The 14,797-nt window shown below is 37.1% G+C and overlaps 1 protein-coding gene across 1 annotated transcript; it reads left to right on the top strand.

Moving 5' to 3' along the window:
- The first annotated feature begins 496 nt into the window (after positions 1-496).
- LOC142232786 (uncharacterized) lies at positions 497-5,704 on the top strand. Its single transcript, XM_075303456.1, has one exon. The coding sequence runs from the start codon at positions 497-499 to the stop codon at positions 5,702-5,704; it is 5,208 nt and encodes a 1,735-aa protein (XP_075159571.1).
- The last annotated feature ends 9,093 nt before the right edge of the window (positions 5,705-14,797 follow it).

Genomic DNA, 14,797 nt, shown 5'->3' with positions numbered 1-14,797 from the left:
ACATTTGTGATTGAATTTTATTAATCTATTTTATTACAAGTTTTAATCACATTTTATTGATTTTTATATTTTTGAAAAAATATATATACGAACCTCGTTCACAATCGATGTTTTTTTTTCGAAAACTGAAACCTGTTTTTTCGAAAACTGAAACCTGTTTCTCAAAAACGTTTTTTCACGATTTTTTGATTTACGTTTTACTCATTTCTATTTTATCATATATTTATGAATTCTCGTGTTTTGGAAAAATATACATAATATATGGAAATCGTTAATAATCGATGATTTTTGTCCATTGTTGAAAATTGAAACCTTTTTCTCAAAACCCGTTTTTTTTATCATTTTTTGGTTCACGTTTTTTATGAAAATATTGTTTTTATACAAATAAAAAGCCAATATTATTCTCCGAAATTTCGTTTGTCTCCATTTTAAATCACTATTGGATTTGAGTTATTGGGAAATATATTTTGGTTTTCATACATTTTACGCCATCGATATGAGTGAATTCATATTCGATTCCGACAATTTGGTCACATTCTGTGCAAATTTCGGCGATATCAGGGCAGAAGATCTATCTGACTCACGCCTTGAGATAGCTCTTCAAGAACTTGATGAAAGATGGGCTGCACTTCAAAAATCGTACAAACAACTCTGTTTAAGTACGGATCCGAAAACTGAACAGGGAATATTAGAATCTTCCAGGGAAAAATATTCCAAATGTACACACGATTTTCTGTCATGTAAATCTAAGATTTTAGACGCCCAAAAGGCCCTTATAACTCCTTCCACCACTTTGATTGAAAACCAAGTATCAAGCTCAATTCCTTGTCTAAAAGTGCCACCTTGTGACACAGAAATTTTTTATGGAAGTTATGAAGAATGGCCCTCATTCAGGGATATGTTCTCCGCGGTTTATGGAGAACATCCCAAGCTCTCTGCAGTACAGAAATTGTACCACCTCAGGCTAAAAACTAGAGGACAAGCTGCGCTCATTGTTAAAAAATATAGGCTATGCGGAGAAAACTTTTCGCTGGCCTGGGAAGCGTTAAGATCTCGATACGAGAATAGACGCATTTTGGTCGATAACCAATTAAAGGTTCTCCTCAATTTAAAACCTATTTCGTCCGAGAGCAGCGAAGCTCTTCAGGACATTCAAGCCATGATAAATGATTGTCTTGCTGCTTTAAAAGCCCAGCAAATTTCTACATCGGATTGGGATCCAATCCTCGTATATGTGTGCTCTACAAAACTTCCCCATGAAACCCTTTCATTGTGGGAACAATCATTAAAATCTCACAGAGATCTTCCAAGCTGGAAGCAAATGGACACGTTTCTGTCTAACCGATACGAAGTAGTAGAAAGGCTCAACAGCATTCAGGGTGTCAAATCGACATCTCGTAAAAGACCTGAGTCAGATGTCCATGCCTTTAACACTGAAAGCCAATCAAACTTCCCTTGCAAAATGTGTCAGATGAATCACCCCCTCAAAAATTGCCAGCAATTTCTCAATATGAATGCTCAAGCTCGAAGCAATTTTGTACGTGATAATAAAATCTGTTTGAATTGCCTCTCTTATACTCATGTGCGTAACGAGTGTAAAAGCAAATTTCTTTGCACAACATGCAACAAAAATCACCACACACTTTTGCATTTTTCTAATTCGAACAGTAAATCATCTCCACCTAAACCTCCATCAAACTCCACAGCCACAGTAAATACAAATCAGGCAATTGAACAACCATCAACTTCTAATCATGTATCAGACCAAAACGTCACTCGCACTTCAGCTCATTACATCTCAAACAATAACCACCTCTCAGAAAATACTCTTTTGCCAACAGCAATCGTGTCCATTACCCACAATGGAGACATATTCAGCGCTCGCGCATTCCTTGACCAAGGTTCTGAAAAAACCTTTATTTCTAGACGTTTACAGCAACGTTTATCGCTTCCAACAGAACCAAAAAGTTTTGAAATTCGGGGTATGGGCGGTAATGTCGTTGCGCATTCCAATTCTCTGTGTCACCTCACATTATATTCTCCAAACCATGATTGTACTCTCGTCGTTCAAGCGATTGTTGTGCCTAAAATAACGAGATTATTGCCGAATTTTGTTGTATCAAAATCTGACTATGATTTGAGTGAAATTTCTAATTTGAATCTGGCAGATCCAAATTTTTACTCTCCCGGTCCTGTAGACTTGTTGATTGGTAGCAACGTCATCCCAAAATTACTTTTAGATGGTGTAAAAAAATTGTCAAATTCCCTTTTGGCACAAGCCACCATATTCGGCTGGATTATAAGTGGACCCCTTGAAACTCGAAAATCTTCGACATTTTCCATTGGAGCCACTGAAACTTCCGAAGACCCATTGTTGAAACAACTTAGATTGTTTTGGGAACAGGAAGAAATCGCTACCCAAAAAACTATATCCGACGACGATGAGTATTGTGAATCCTTTTTCACACAAACAACGACTCGTAATTCTAGTGGACGCTATATTGTCAAACTCCCTTTTAAATCGGAATACCCACGAAATATTCCATTGGGTCCTTCTCGTCCTATTGCATTAATACAATTCATACGATTGGAACAGTCTCTCAAACGAAATCCTGAATTGGCGAATTCGTACCAAAACATATTAAAAGAGTACATATCCCTTGGCCATATGGAAGAAGTATCTTCAAAAGAGATGATAGAAAATGGCGTTTTTAATTCATACTACCTCCCCCACCATGCTGTGCTGAAGCCCGACAGCCGCAGCACAAAGGTAAGGGTGGTTTTTAATGCCTCCAGGCGAACATATTCAGGAAATTCACTCAATGATACATTGCATGTTGGTCCATCCCTTCAATTAGATCTCTCGACATTAATTTTGAATTGGCGTTTGTACAAATACGTATTTTCCGGCGACATCGAAAAGATGTACCGCCAAATACTGGTACACCCCACTGACACCAATTTCCAAAGGATTCTTTTCCGACCAGATCCTACAAGTCCTATCAAGGACTATGCTCTTAAAACCGTAACATTCGGTGTTAATTCAGCCCCATTTTTAGCAATAAGAACTTTATTGCAGTTGGCTTACGATTCAGCGGAAACCCATCCCGCAGCATCTCGAATTCTTCAAAAGGAAATATATGTTGACGATATCCTCTCTGGAGGACATGACATAAATTCTGCTATTGACTCCCTCTGTCAATTAAGAGCCCTACTCAATTCAGCGGGCTTTCCTTTAAAAAAGATTACCTCAAATACCCCTGAGGTGTTAAATTCTGTCCCAAAAGATTGTCTATTAGATTCAAATTTTCTCAAATTCAATGAGACCAGCTCTGCGAAAACACTGGGCATTCAATGGAACGCTCTCACTGATCAGTTTTCTTACCAAATTGATGTAATTTCTCCCTCTGAGCAAATAACCAAAAGACAAATATTGTCCGCTGCATCAAAACTTTTTGACCCTGCTGGATGGATTTCCCCAATCATTGTCCAAGCAAAATTGATTTTACAGCAGCTATGGTTTGAGGGGACAGACTGGGATGAAAATGTAAAGCCCTCATCATTGTTAAAATGGAACCAATTCGTTCAAGATTTATCCCAGTTACCACATATCAAAATTCCTCGATATATTTACTTTTCCCCTCAAGTGCAAACTCAAATACATGGCTTCTGTGACGCCTCGCAGAAGGCATATTGTGCTACCATTTATTTACGTTTCAATAATCAAAATTCAGTTCAGTGTAATCTTCTTGTGTCAAAAACTAAAGTTGCCCCGATAGATCCAATAAGTCTTCCAAGATTGGAACTTTGCGGAGCCCTTCTCCTCTCCAAATTGGCAAAACAAATCATCTCATCACTCCCAATTCATAGTAATGATTTATTTCTTTGGTGCGATTCTACCATTGTATTGGGGTGGTTGGAAAAACCACCAAGTACATGGAAAACTTATGTGGCGAACAGGACCGCAGAAATTATTCGTAATGTTGGCAATTGCTCCTGGCGACATGTCCGTTCCTCTGACAATCCAGCTGATTTGGGGTCACGAGGGTGTAGCTCACTAGATCTAGTAAATAACCCCTTATGGTGGCATGGTCCCATGTGGCTACTAAACCCCCCCGAGGAGTGGCCAAAGTCCACAATATCGTTTGAAAATCCCCCCGAAATGAAAAAAGTTATTGTGTTCCACAATTTTAATGAGGAATTTGAAATATTAGATCGATTTTCAAAATGGGATAAGGCGATTCGTGTTATTTGTTATATTTTCAGATTTTTCTCAAAATTATCAAAAGGTTTTAACTACCCCCTCGTTGAAACCCACAAAATTTCTTCCCAAGAATTTAATTTCGTCAAAATAAGGCTAATTTCTTTAACACAAAGACATTATTATGCACAAGAGTACCACTCATTAAAAAATTTGAAAAATGTTAACAAGAAAAGTTCCCTTTTTCCCCTACATCCTTTTATTGATGAAAACGACATTATACGGGTCAATGGACGATTAGTAAATGCAGATCTTTCATATAATGAAAAATATCCAATTATTCTGCCTGTTCAATCTAAATTTTCTCAATTATTTATATCATTTATACATGATCTTCTCATGCATGCAGAACACTCTCTCATGATAAGAACAATAAGGCAAGAATATTATATTTCACGGCTGCGATCTAATATCAAAAAATGCATACGAAATTGTAAGACTTGTATTATATACAAGCAAAAGACGCAGTCTCAAATTATGGCTGCTCTCCCATCAGAACGAAGCTCTTTCTCCTTGCCGTTCAATATCACAGGTTTAGATTTCGCGGGTCCTTTTTCTATAAAGACCTCGATAATTCGTCAAGCAGCATATCACAAAGGATATGTCTGCATATTTGTCTGCTTTAGTACAAAAGCTTTGCATCTTGAATTATGTTCTGACCTATCCTCCAATTCCTTTTTGGCAGCCTTCACCAGGTTTGTTGGCCGAAGGGGTCTTCCCAAACAACTCTTTTCCGATAATGGTACCAACTTCATTGGTGCCGAAAGAAAACTACGAAATGACTTCTTACAATTTATAAAATCGTCTTCTAAGGACATTTCTGAAAAATATGCATCCCACGGTTTTAATTGGTCCTTTATTCCTCCAAATGCCCCCCATATGGGAGGAATCTGGGAGGCAGGAGTCAAGTCATTTAAAACCCATTTTCGCAAAGTGTCACAAAATTACAAATACACGTTCGAAGAGTTCTCTACACTACTTGTGCGTATAGAAGCTGTCTTGAACTCTCGGCCACTATCTCCCATGACCGATGACCCCCATGAAATATTGGCCTTAACCCCTGGCCACTTCCTCAGAGGTGCCCCATTAATAGCTTTTCCGGAATCTCCATTGGAAGAGATCACATTTGTCGACAGATGGGACAAGCTCAAATGTCTACAACATCAATTCGCTCGTCGATGGAAAGACGAGTATTTGAAGGAGCTCCATCGGCGACATAAGTGGCAAAATGAGAACGAAGATGTGACTGTTGGACAGCTAGTCGTTGTTAAGGATGAATTGCTTCCTCCTTGTGAGTGGCGGTTAGGCAGAATTAAACGAATATATCCAGGGAAAGACGGCCACGTTAGAGTGGCGGATATTCGCACAAAATTGGGCATAATAACCAGGGCTATTACAAAACTATGCATACTCCCCTCCGAGCCACCCTCCTCGAAAAAGTAATGTATTTTTTTTTTCTCGTACATTCAAAAAAAAAAAACCTTTCTCGTATATAAAAACAATTCCTTTGTATAATGAAATACCTTAAAATCTCCTTTCACCATCTCAACCAAAAAGCTCCTTTACAGAATCAGTCGCCATACCTTACAATATATTTCTATCAACTCACACAAAAACCAAATATTGCTTTTATAGGGCTCCTAGAAATTCTAATCTTCACCAGTGTCTCATTTGCCGTAAGTATCATCCCATAAAATATTGCAGAAAATTTTTGGCAATGAGCATTAAGGACAGACGGCGAGCAGTACGACAACATGGATATTGTATGAATTGTCTAGCCAGGTCCCACGAAGCATCAGGTTGCACATCTCCCGAGTTATGTCAGGTCTGCGGTCATGCACATAATACGCTTCTCCATCTTCCCATTGCTGCAAGACTTCAGCCAAGACCATCGAAGCGAAATGAAACGCAAAATCATGCTCGTCCTCGAAACATCGGCAGGTCCAAAAATCAGCTGAATTCTGAACAACGGCGGACATCAACCAATTCTTACCAGCAACGGCTACAAAAACGACGAAATCAAACACATCCACGTAAATATCATGCTAGCCCACAAAGATGTATTAGAATCGCAATCCGAGCTTTGGAATGCCTCGAAAACACACTTTGATGACCACTTTTTCTTTTGGCCAATATTGGCCAAGAGGGGCAGGATGTTTACTGCAATTAAAACTTTTTTTTGAATATTTCATTCAATTTTTTTATGTTACATTTTCACATTTTTATAACTTCTAATTTTTCATTTAATTTTTATTAATTTTTGTAATTTTATGAATTTGGAAAGTTTGTGAATTTGGAAATTTTATAGATTTTGTATATATTCGATATTATTAAGAATTTTATGAATTTGAATCATTCTGTATCTGAAAATTATCCACTGTAATATAGTCTTTCTCCTTCTATTGTCGGACAGATGTTAAATGTGGCGGTCTCTTTTTACTCAGTTTTTACTCAATTTTATAGTCCAGCGAGTTGACCTGTCAAATAACGACATAGATTGAGATCTCTTTTTAGTCTCAGCAGTTAACCAAACCACATCGTCCCCCTGCTACATTAAAATAAAACCAATACATATGTAAGTTGATTCTGAAAAGGAGCATTTTTTATATTTTTTTGGTTGCACAAAAAGGTAATATCCCACAATCCCGTGGCTCAAATCTTTCCCCCACATTCCAGTGGACTTGTTGGTCTGTGTTTCATCACAGATTTTATATAAAATCGATTTAGAATCAAGTGTCACCTCGGACACTGTAATTTGCAATAAACCTGGTAATATATTTGCCAGATATTGCGACATTCACTCAAATTTAAGTCATTTATAAAACTGTCTAAGTTTATATTCACAAAGGGTTTAAATTCCCCAAAACCCTTAACAGGAAGCTTAGTTTATTTATAGGTCGATTTTCATAGGACTCCTACTCATTATGACATGCATAAAGATCATCATTTGCTAGACAACAACCGTATTCTTTTAATTGAGTAAAAACTATATCCTTAATGATCGTTAGGTTAGGTTAGGTACACCCTCGTGTTTCAAACGAGATTCAACTTTCTTATAAATTAATTTCTTTTAGTACAAATAAACTCGAATAAATGATAAGTTTCCAAACTTTTTTTTTGCGTCAAATGTCTGAAATTTCGTTCCTCAGAAAGGAAACTCTTCTTTAAGTGTAGTTGCTCAAGATCTTCCATTTATTCGTCTTCTTTAAAGTGCACGCACAGAAAAACCATGTTTGGACATGGTTGCCGCATCCATTTAATGCTTATCTAGAGCATGTAATTGCCGCGAAAACCATGTATTTTGTCTTTGTAAAAATAGTTTTCGAGCGGAGAAAAATGTATGGTGGCAATAAGCATTTGAATGGTTATCAAATGCCGCAAACATGTTCTATCATTTAAATGATAGAATTTGAGACCATTACATGGTCGGGAAAATCATGTACCTGACCATTAATTTTTTTTTTTTACTTTTTTACAGGGAAAAAAGTATTTTTATGGGTTAAGTATAGACATGTCTAGAACCATTACATGGCCATAAAGACCATTTACATTTTTTTCGTGACCATTTAATTTTTAACTTTTTTGCAGCGAAAAGAATTTTACAAAAACATTGAGCAGGTACACACGATTTTCATTTTGCGCGTCAGTCGTGTGTTGATTGTTTCTTGGAATGGACGGAGAATACGGATTTACTGTGTGTTGTGTTAATTTATTTATTCAGAAGTGGCACGTGGTTTTATGTGAACACAAAAAAGGAAAGTGTAATTGAAATGTAAATGTACCTGTTTTCTGTTCTGCGTTTTGCTATATGGATCATTTATTTTTATTTGCAGTTATATGATGTCTGCGTTTACTTATTGTTGAAATTGAAATAAAATAGAGTGTGTAAAAATATATGATGTTTGCTTGAACGGCATTATAAATACAAATAAACAATGAATTAGTTTATAAATAAATAAAAACAAACAAATAAAGTTAATTTTGTATTTTCTTTTCGCAAGTGGCGTCCTTTTTTCGACGATGAAAAAAGTTTTTTCATAAAGATCAAAACATTTTAGGTTGTGACCATGTTCTTTTAACTAGGAGCAAACCATTTTTAATGAATACCATAACATTTTAAATCGTGACCTTTGTCTTTTCATTCAAACAAAATTCTTTTTATCAATATAATAACATTTTAGATGAGGACAATTATATTTTTCTTAGAACCATGTTCACTGAGCCAACATGGTTGCAGTTTAAAATGTTACATGGTCTCCGCAAAAATAGCTCCTATCATATTATTTTGCTCTTCGAATATGATTGTGACAATCATGTTTCTTCTCTGCGTGTGGTTAACCTTTCAACCCAGAGGCCTTGATGAAACTCAATATGTTCCTTAAGCTACACTCCCACCAATCGGTGAGAAAAAGAAGCCCAGTTCCTTCTTTCTTATAAAGGATAATGCTGGACAGTGATACAGGAAGTGGCACTAGTCTTCTGTTCCGGGTCAAAATACCATCTGCAAATTGTAAGGCCTAATTATACCGTAAACCACATAGTGGTCAGGGTATAATAAGTTTGATCGGCCAAAAAATGTGCCTACCAGAAATATTGATTTTAGACCCCCTAAAATATATACCGATCGACTCCTGAGTCGATCTAGCGCTTGGTATCCGTCCGTCCGTCTGTCCATGTATTTGTTGTTCACAGGATTCCGATCGCAATTATTAACCGATTTGGATGGATACAGGGTGTTTTTTGGGCACAAGGGCGAACGCTATTGAATTTGGAAGAAATCGGATCAAATTTAGATATAACTCCCATATATGTATCGCCCGATTTCGACAAATGGAGTCACGTTGCGCTTTTTTACAAACCGATCGTCATCAAATTTTGCACTTGCATTTAATCTAAATCGGTTCAGATTTAGATATAGCTCCCATATATATGTATCGCCCGATTTGGTCAAATTTGGCCGTAAAACCCTTATTTATCAACCGATCGTAACCAAGGTGGGCTAAATGTAATCTTCTATAGCACTAACTGTATGTGCAAAATTTCATCGAAATCGGTTCAAATTTAGATATAGCTCCCATATATATGTATCGCCCGATTTTGAAAAATGTGCTTCTAGTAACCTTATTTTAGACCATAAGGGCATCATTTATTAAATGATCATACCCAAAATTTTACACAAGGTAATCTCCTGTGGTATCAATCATACTTGCAAAATATTATACAAATTGGTTCAGATTTAGATATATGTCCCATATATAGGCATCGCTCGATTTTGTCATATTTGGCCATAATACTCTTATTTATTAACCTATGTTATTCATATTTCAAATTTTGATGTACTATCTGATCGTATTTAGACTTTTATGTAGCTCTTGCATAATAATATTGCCCGATTTTTGCAAATTTGGATTTTTTACCCACAACTAATTGACCGATTTCCTCTTTTTTTTAATAATGGACTCAATATTAGTGGCATACTAACTCTTTTGGTGCAAAATAAACTATAGCTCATAATATTAGACATTTCTGCTCAGATTGTGACAAGACTCCTGTAAACATGTACCCCCCTTTATGTTCTCCAAAACCTATACCAATGATACTCCAAAACCTATACCAATGATACCCCACAAATGCTTTTGTTTACTAATTCAGTAGGGGTGGTTTAGGGTATGATATAGTCGGCCCCGCCCGACTTTCTACTTTACTCACTTATTTTTCCATATGTTTTCCAAGTGTGTTATGTCCAGTTATAATGCCAATTAAAGGTCTCAATTCCTGTCTGTTCATCGCCATAAGATTTTCGCAATTTCTAATCCTGTAAAAATAAGAAAACAGCGGAGAAAAAATGTCTGCAAGGATATTATTGGTTCCACGAGAATCCTTTTTTTCAGCACTTCACATCTTCATTTACCATTATATCACAGTGACCAGGTATCCAGCAGAGCGATACATTATGCTATTAAGTGAGAAACCTAAGCTCAATACCACAGAGGCTAACTACACTAGATCTTATGTTTGTATTGCCTGAAGACTTTACAGCTTTTGTGCTTGCAGACATTTCTGCAATTTCCATACTTGGTATAATATATTTCGGCTTATTGTGATAAAAATGCTTTGACACCTATAACCCGTCGCTTTATAATTCTCTGCAACAAGCTATGTATGCCTGCAAACAATGTATCTTTTAAGTTCACGAGTAACACCTCTGCTGTTTTTAGTTGTAAATCGAGTGGCAGGCTCCCATCAGCACATCTACAGCGTCTGTGACTGTAGTCGTCATAGCGCTTGTCATATAAATAAGTGCAGATCTATTTATCCTATTAATTTTCAATAGGGTAAGTGCAGCAAATGTGGTATAGGCTGGTAATGTGGTATAGTTGCTTTTTTCTCTATCTAAAAACATACGAATAACTAAACCAAGCTGAAAAGATTGTGGCTGTCAGAAAATGAAGCAATCAAAGATCAATTTGATTTTTGCAACTCTTTCTTTGTGCCAGTTGAAAGAATTCATATTTACCCGAGCTCGAAGGTTTTTTTTGTGGTTCTTAATCATTTCGTTTTGTGTGAAGATATATTTTAAACTTATTAATTTTCGGATGTAAATAACTGACGAGTACTAAATAAGCATAAAATGTATGCAATTGCGATACACATATTGCATTTATTTTTTTTACAAAAAAATCTACATTATGGGTATACCACAAATGGGTATACCACATTTGCTGCACTTACCCTATCTGAGTTTAGGGTTTCGCGATTATTCAACAAATGTGGAAGCTACATGTAGCAACAGGTTTTATAATCGCAGTATAAATCCAAAAAAAAGGGAAGGTCACATTTACCATCGTTCCCAATTCCTAAAATATATAAAATACTGCAGACCGCCTTCTTGATGAGCAGTCCAGACTATAAGTCTATCCGGGCGACAAACATATCCTAGATATTGGCCATACTATAAGTTATGTTCGGAGACATAATCGATACTGCAGCTTGCTAATGGGATCGATGACACATTTATAGATATTTTACTTACCTCCGACAATTTTTAGCGTTAGCGCTGTAAGATTCTTTATAGACACAGACATGCCGTCCAGATAAACTATAGTCTGGAGGGCGCATTAGGCGGTAATGCAGGATAAATGACGAAAATTATAATTTGCTGGCGAGGAAACTAAGGAATTGCTCGCAGTCGAAGGGGATGGAGGTTTTACTTCGTTGGCCGATGAAGATTATGCTTCTCAGCACAATCTTTGTTCGAAGAATATTATACTTCTTAGGCGAAGTAAAGAAGAGTCTGTTCGACAAAGATTATACTTCTCAGACGAAGGGAGAAAGAGTTTGTCCGATGAAGATTATACTCCGCAGGCGAGGTAGAGAGGAGTTTGTAGAACAAAAATTATAATTTGCAGGCGACATAGAGAGGAGTTTGTTCGACGAAGATTATAGTTTGCAGGTGAAGTTTGTCTGACGAAAATTACACTTCGCAGGCGAAGTAAAAAGGATTTTGTCAGACGAAGATTATACTTCGCTGGTAGGTGGGAAGGAGTTTTTCTGATGAAGATTATACTTCACGGGTGCGGAGGGGGTTTTCTGACGAAGACTATACTTCGCTGGTGAAGCTACGCTGAGAGATCCTTTTGATATGTTGAGATTTTCTAGAGTTCGGCTAAAATACGGTCCTACCTCCTTGACGATCGCCAACCAACTTTCCAGTCTATTGCCAATAGTTTTTGTCGCCCACGCACGCATCACATACCTGTTGTCATAAACAGCTGACTCCCCAACTGTTCACTGTCTCTCACATCCAATAGATGGCACCATTCTACCATTGTTTCCATTACATTTAAAATTTAACTTCAAAGGAACTTTTATTATATTTTCTTTTAATTTAACTTAAACAAAGCTAAAATTTAGTAGGGTAACTATAACAAACTCTTTTCAATAATACTACTTGCAAATGGAAAGTATCAGAAAAACTAAAAAAGAAACAGAAACCTCCAATTATATTACTTTGCTCTTCGAGCTGTGTATATGAGACGAAACTGCAGCTATTGACAAAAGTTATAATAACCTAAAATTGTATCAACATATACAGTAGAATTCGGTTATAGCGACCGCCAAGGGACCGAAATTATACGTCGTTATAACCGAACGTCGTTGTATCCAAATAAGTGTACACAACATTTTTAAGTTTTTTTTATCATGTATATTCATATTTATTGAGATTGGAAATAGTTTAGAATTGTGGTTTGTTTTCTACTTACAAGAATTTCTTTTAATAATTTACTTTCAATAATTTCAACGGAACTATATAATCTCTCGGAACCCCCTCTTTGATATAACAGTATTTATCCAAGTAAAAGTGCAGCACGCAACCTTACCTGCGTTTGGTTGAGCTGAATTACAGATTCTTATGTAAATAAAAAATTTCTATAACACCGCTGGTAATTAAAAAGTGAATGTTTATGCGTCCATCAGCTTTTACGACTCAAACTGGTTTGAATATTTCTTTTTGTCAATTGCATCTCTGTTTGGAATAGTCGAAAACAAATTCTGTGATTCCCCGCAGTATATGTTTCTTTATTTAGTATTGGCTGACGACAAAAAATGGAATGAAAAAAATAAAAATTAGTACACAGAACTTACATCGTCGTTATAACCGAATGTCCATTCCAAAGCAGACGTGCAAATTGGTCGTTAAAAGCAGTTGGTCGCTAAAACCGGAGTCGCTCTAAGCGAATACTTGCGCATGTACAAACTATTAAGAACCAAACTTGCTTTGAAAATCCGTCGTTATAAACGGATGGTCGTTATAACCGAGGTCGCTATAAATGAATTCTACTGTATCTAAATATTCACATTCACCCTATTAATAACTGCTGATTTTTATACCCTCCACCATAGGATGGGGGTATATTAACTTTGTCATTCCGTTTGTAACACATCGAGATATTGCTCTAAGACCCCATAAAGTATATATATTGTGGGTCATGGTGAAATTCTCAGTCGATCTGAGCATGTCCGTCCGTCCGTCTGTTGAAATCACGCTAACTTCCGAACGAAACAAGCTATCGACTTGAGACTTGGCACAAGTAGTTGTTATTGATGTAGGTCGGATGGTGTTGCAAATAGGCCATATCGGTCGACTTTTACGTATAGCCCCCATATAAGCGGACCCCCAAATTTGGCTTGCAGAGCCTCTAAGAGAAGCAAATTTCATCCGATCCGGCTGAAATTTGGTACATAGTGTCAGCATATGATCTCTAACAACCATGCAAAAATTCGTCAACATCGGTCCATAATTACATATAGCCCCCATATAAACCGATCCCCCGATTTGGCTTGCGGAGCCTATAAAAGAAGCAAATTTCATCCGATCCGGCTGAATTTGGTACATGGTGTCAGCATATGATCTCTAACAACCATACACAAATTGGTCCACATCGGTCCATAATTATATATAACCCCCATATAAACCGATCCCCCGATTTGGCTTGCTGAGCTTATAAGAGAAGCAAATTTCATCCGATCCGGCTGAAGTTTGGGACATGGTGTTAGTATATGGTCTCTAACAACCATGCAAAAATTGGTCCACATCGGTACATAATTATATATAGCCCCCATATAAACCGATCCCCCGATTTGGCTTGCGGAGCCTCTAAGAGAAGAAAATTTCATCCGATCCGGCTGAAATTTGGTATATAGTGTTAGTATATGATCTCTAACAACCATGCAAAAATTGGTCAACATCGGCCAATAATTATATGTAGCCCCCATATAACCGGACCCCCAAATTTGGTTTGCGAGGCCTCTAAGAGAAGCAAATTTCATCCGATACGGCTGAACCTTGGTACATGGTGTTAGTATTTGGTCTCTAATAACCATGCAAAAATTGGTCCACATCGGTCCATAGTTATATATAGCCCCCATATAAACCGATCCCCAGATTTGGCTTGCAGAGCCTCTAAGAGAAGCAAATTTCATCCGATCCAGCTGAAATTTGGTACATGGTGTCAGCATATGACCTCTAACAACCATGCAAAAATTCGTCCACATCGATCCATAATTATATATAGCCCCCATATAAACCGATTCCCAGATTTGGCTTGCGGAGCTTCTAAGGGAAGCAAATTTCATCCGATCCGGCTGATATTTGGTACATGGTGTCAGCATATGATCTCTAACAACCATTCAAAAATTGGTCCACATCGGTCAATAATTATATATATCCCCCATATAAACCGATCCCCCGATTTGGCTTGCGGAGCCTCTAAGAGAAGAAAATTTCATCCGATCGTGGTGAAATTTGGTACATGGTGTTAGTATATGGTATCTAATGACCATGTACAAATTGGTCCACATCGGTCCATAATTATATATAGCCCCCATATAAACCGATCACCAGAGTAGACCTCCGGAGCCTCTTGGAAGACCAAAATGTATCTGATTCAGTTGAAATTTGGTACGTGGTGGTAAAATATGGCCTCAAACACCCATGGAAAATTTGGTCGAAATCGGTCCATAATTATATATAGC

The sequence above is a fragment of the Haematobia irritans genome, chromosome 1, assembly GCF_050003625.1.
Source record: "Haematobia irritans isolate KBUSLIRL chromosome 1, ASM5000362v1, whole genome shotgun sequence".
Lineage (NCBI taxonomy): Eukaryota > Metazoa > Arthropoda > Insecta > Diptera > Muscidae > Haematobia > Haematobia irritans.
The sequence above is the reverse complement of the archived record's forward strand: the minus strand, read 5'-3'. Positions and strand labels throughout refer to the sequence as shown.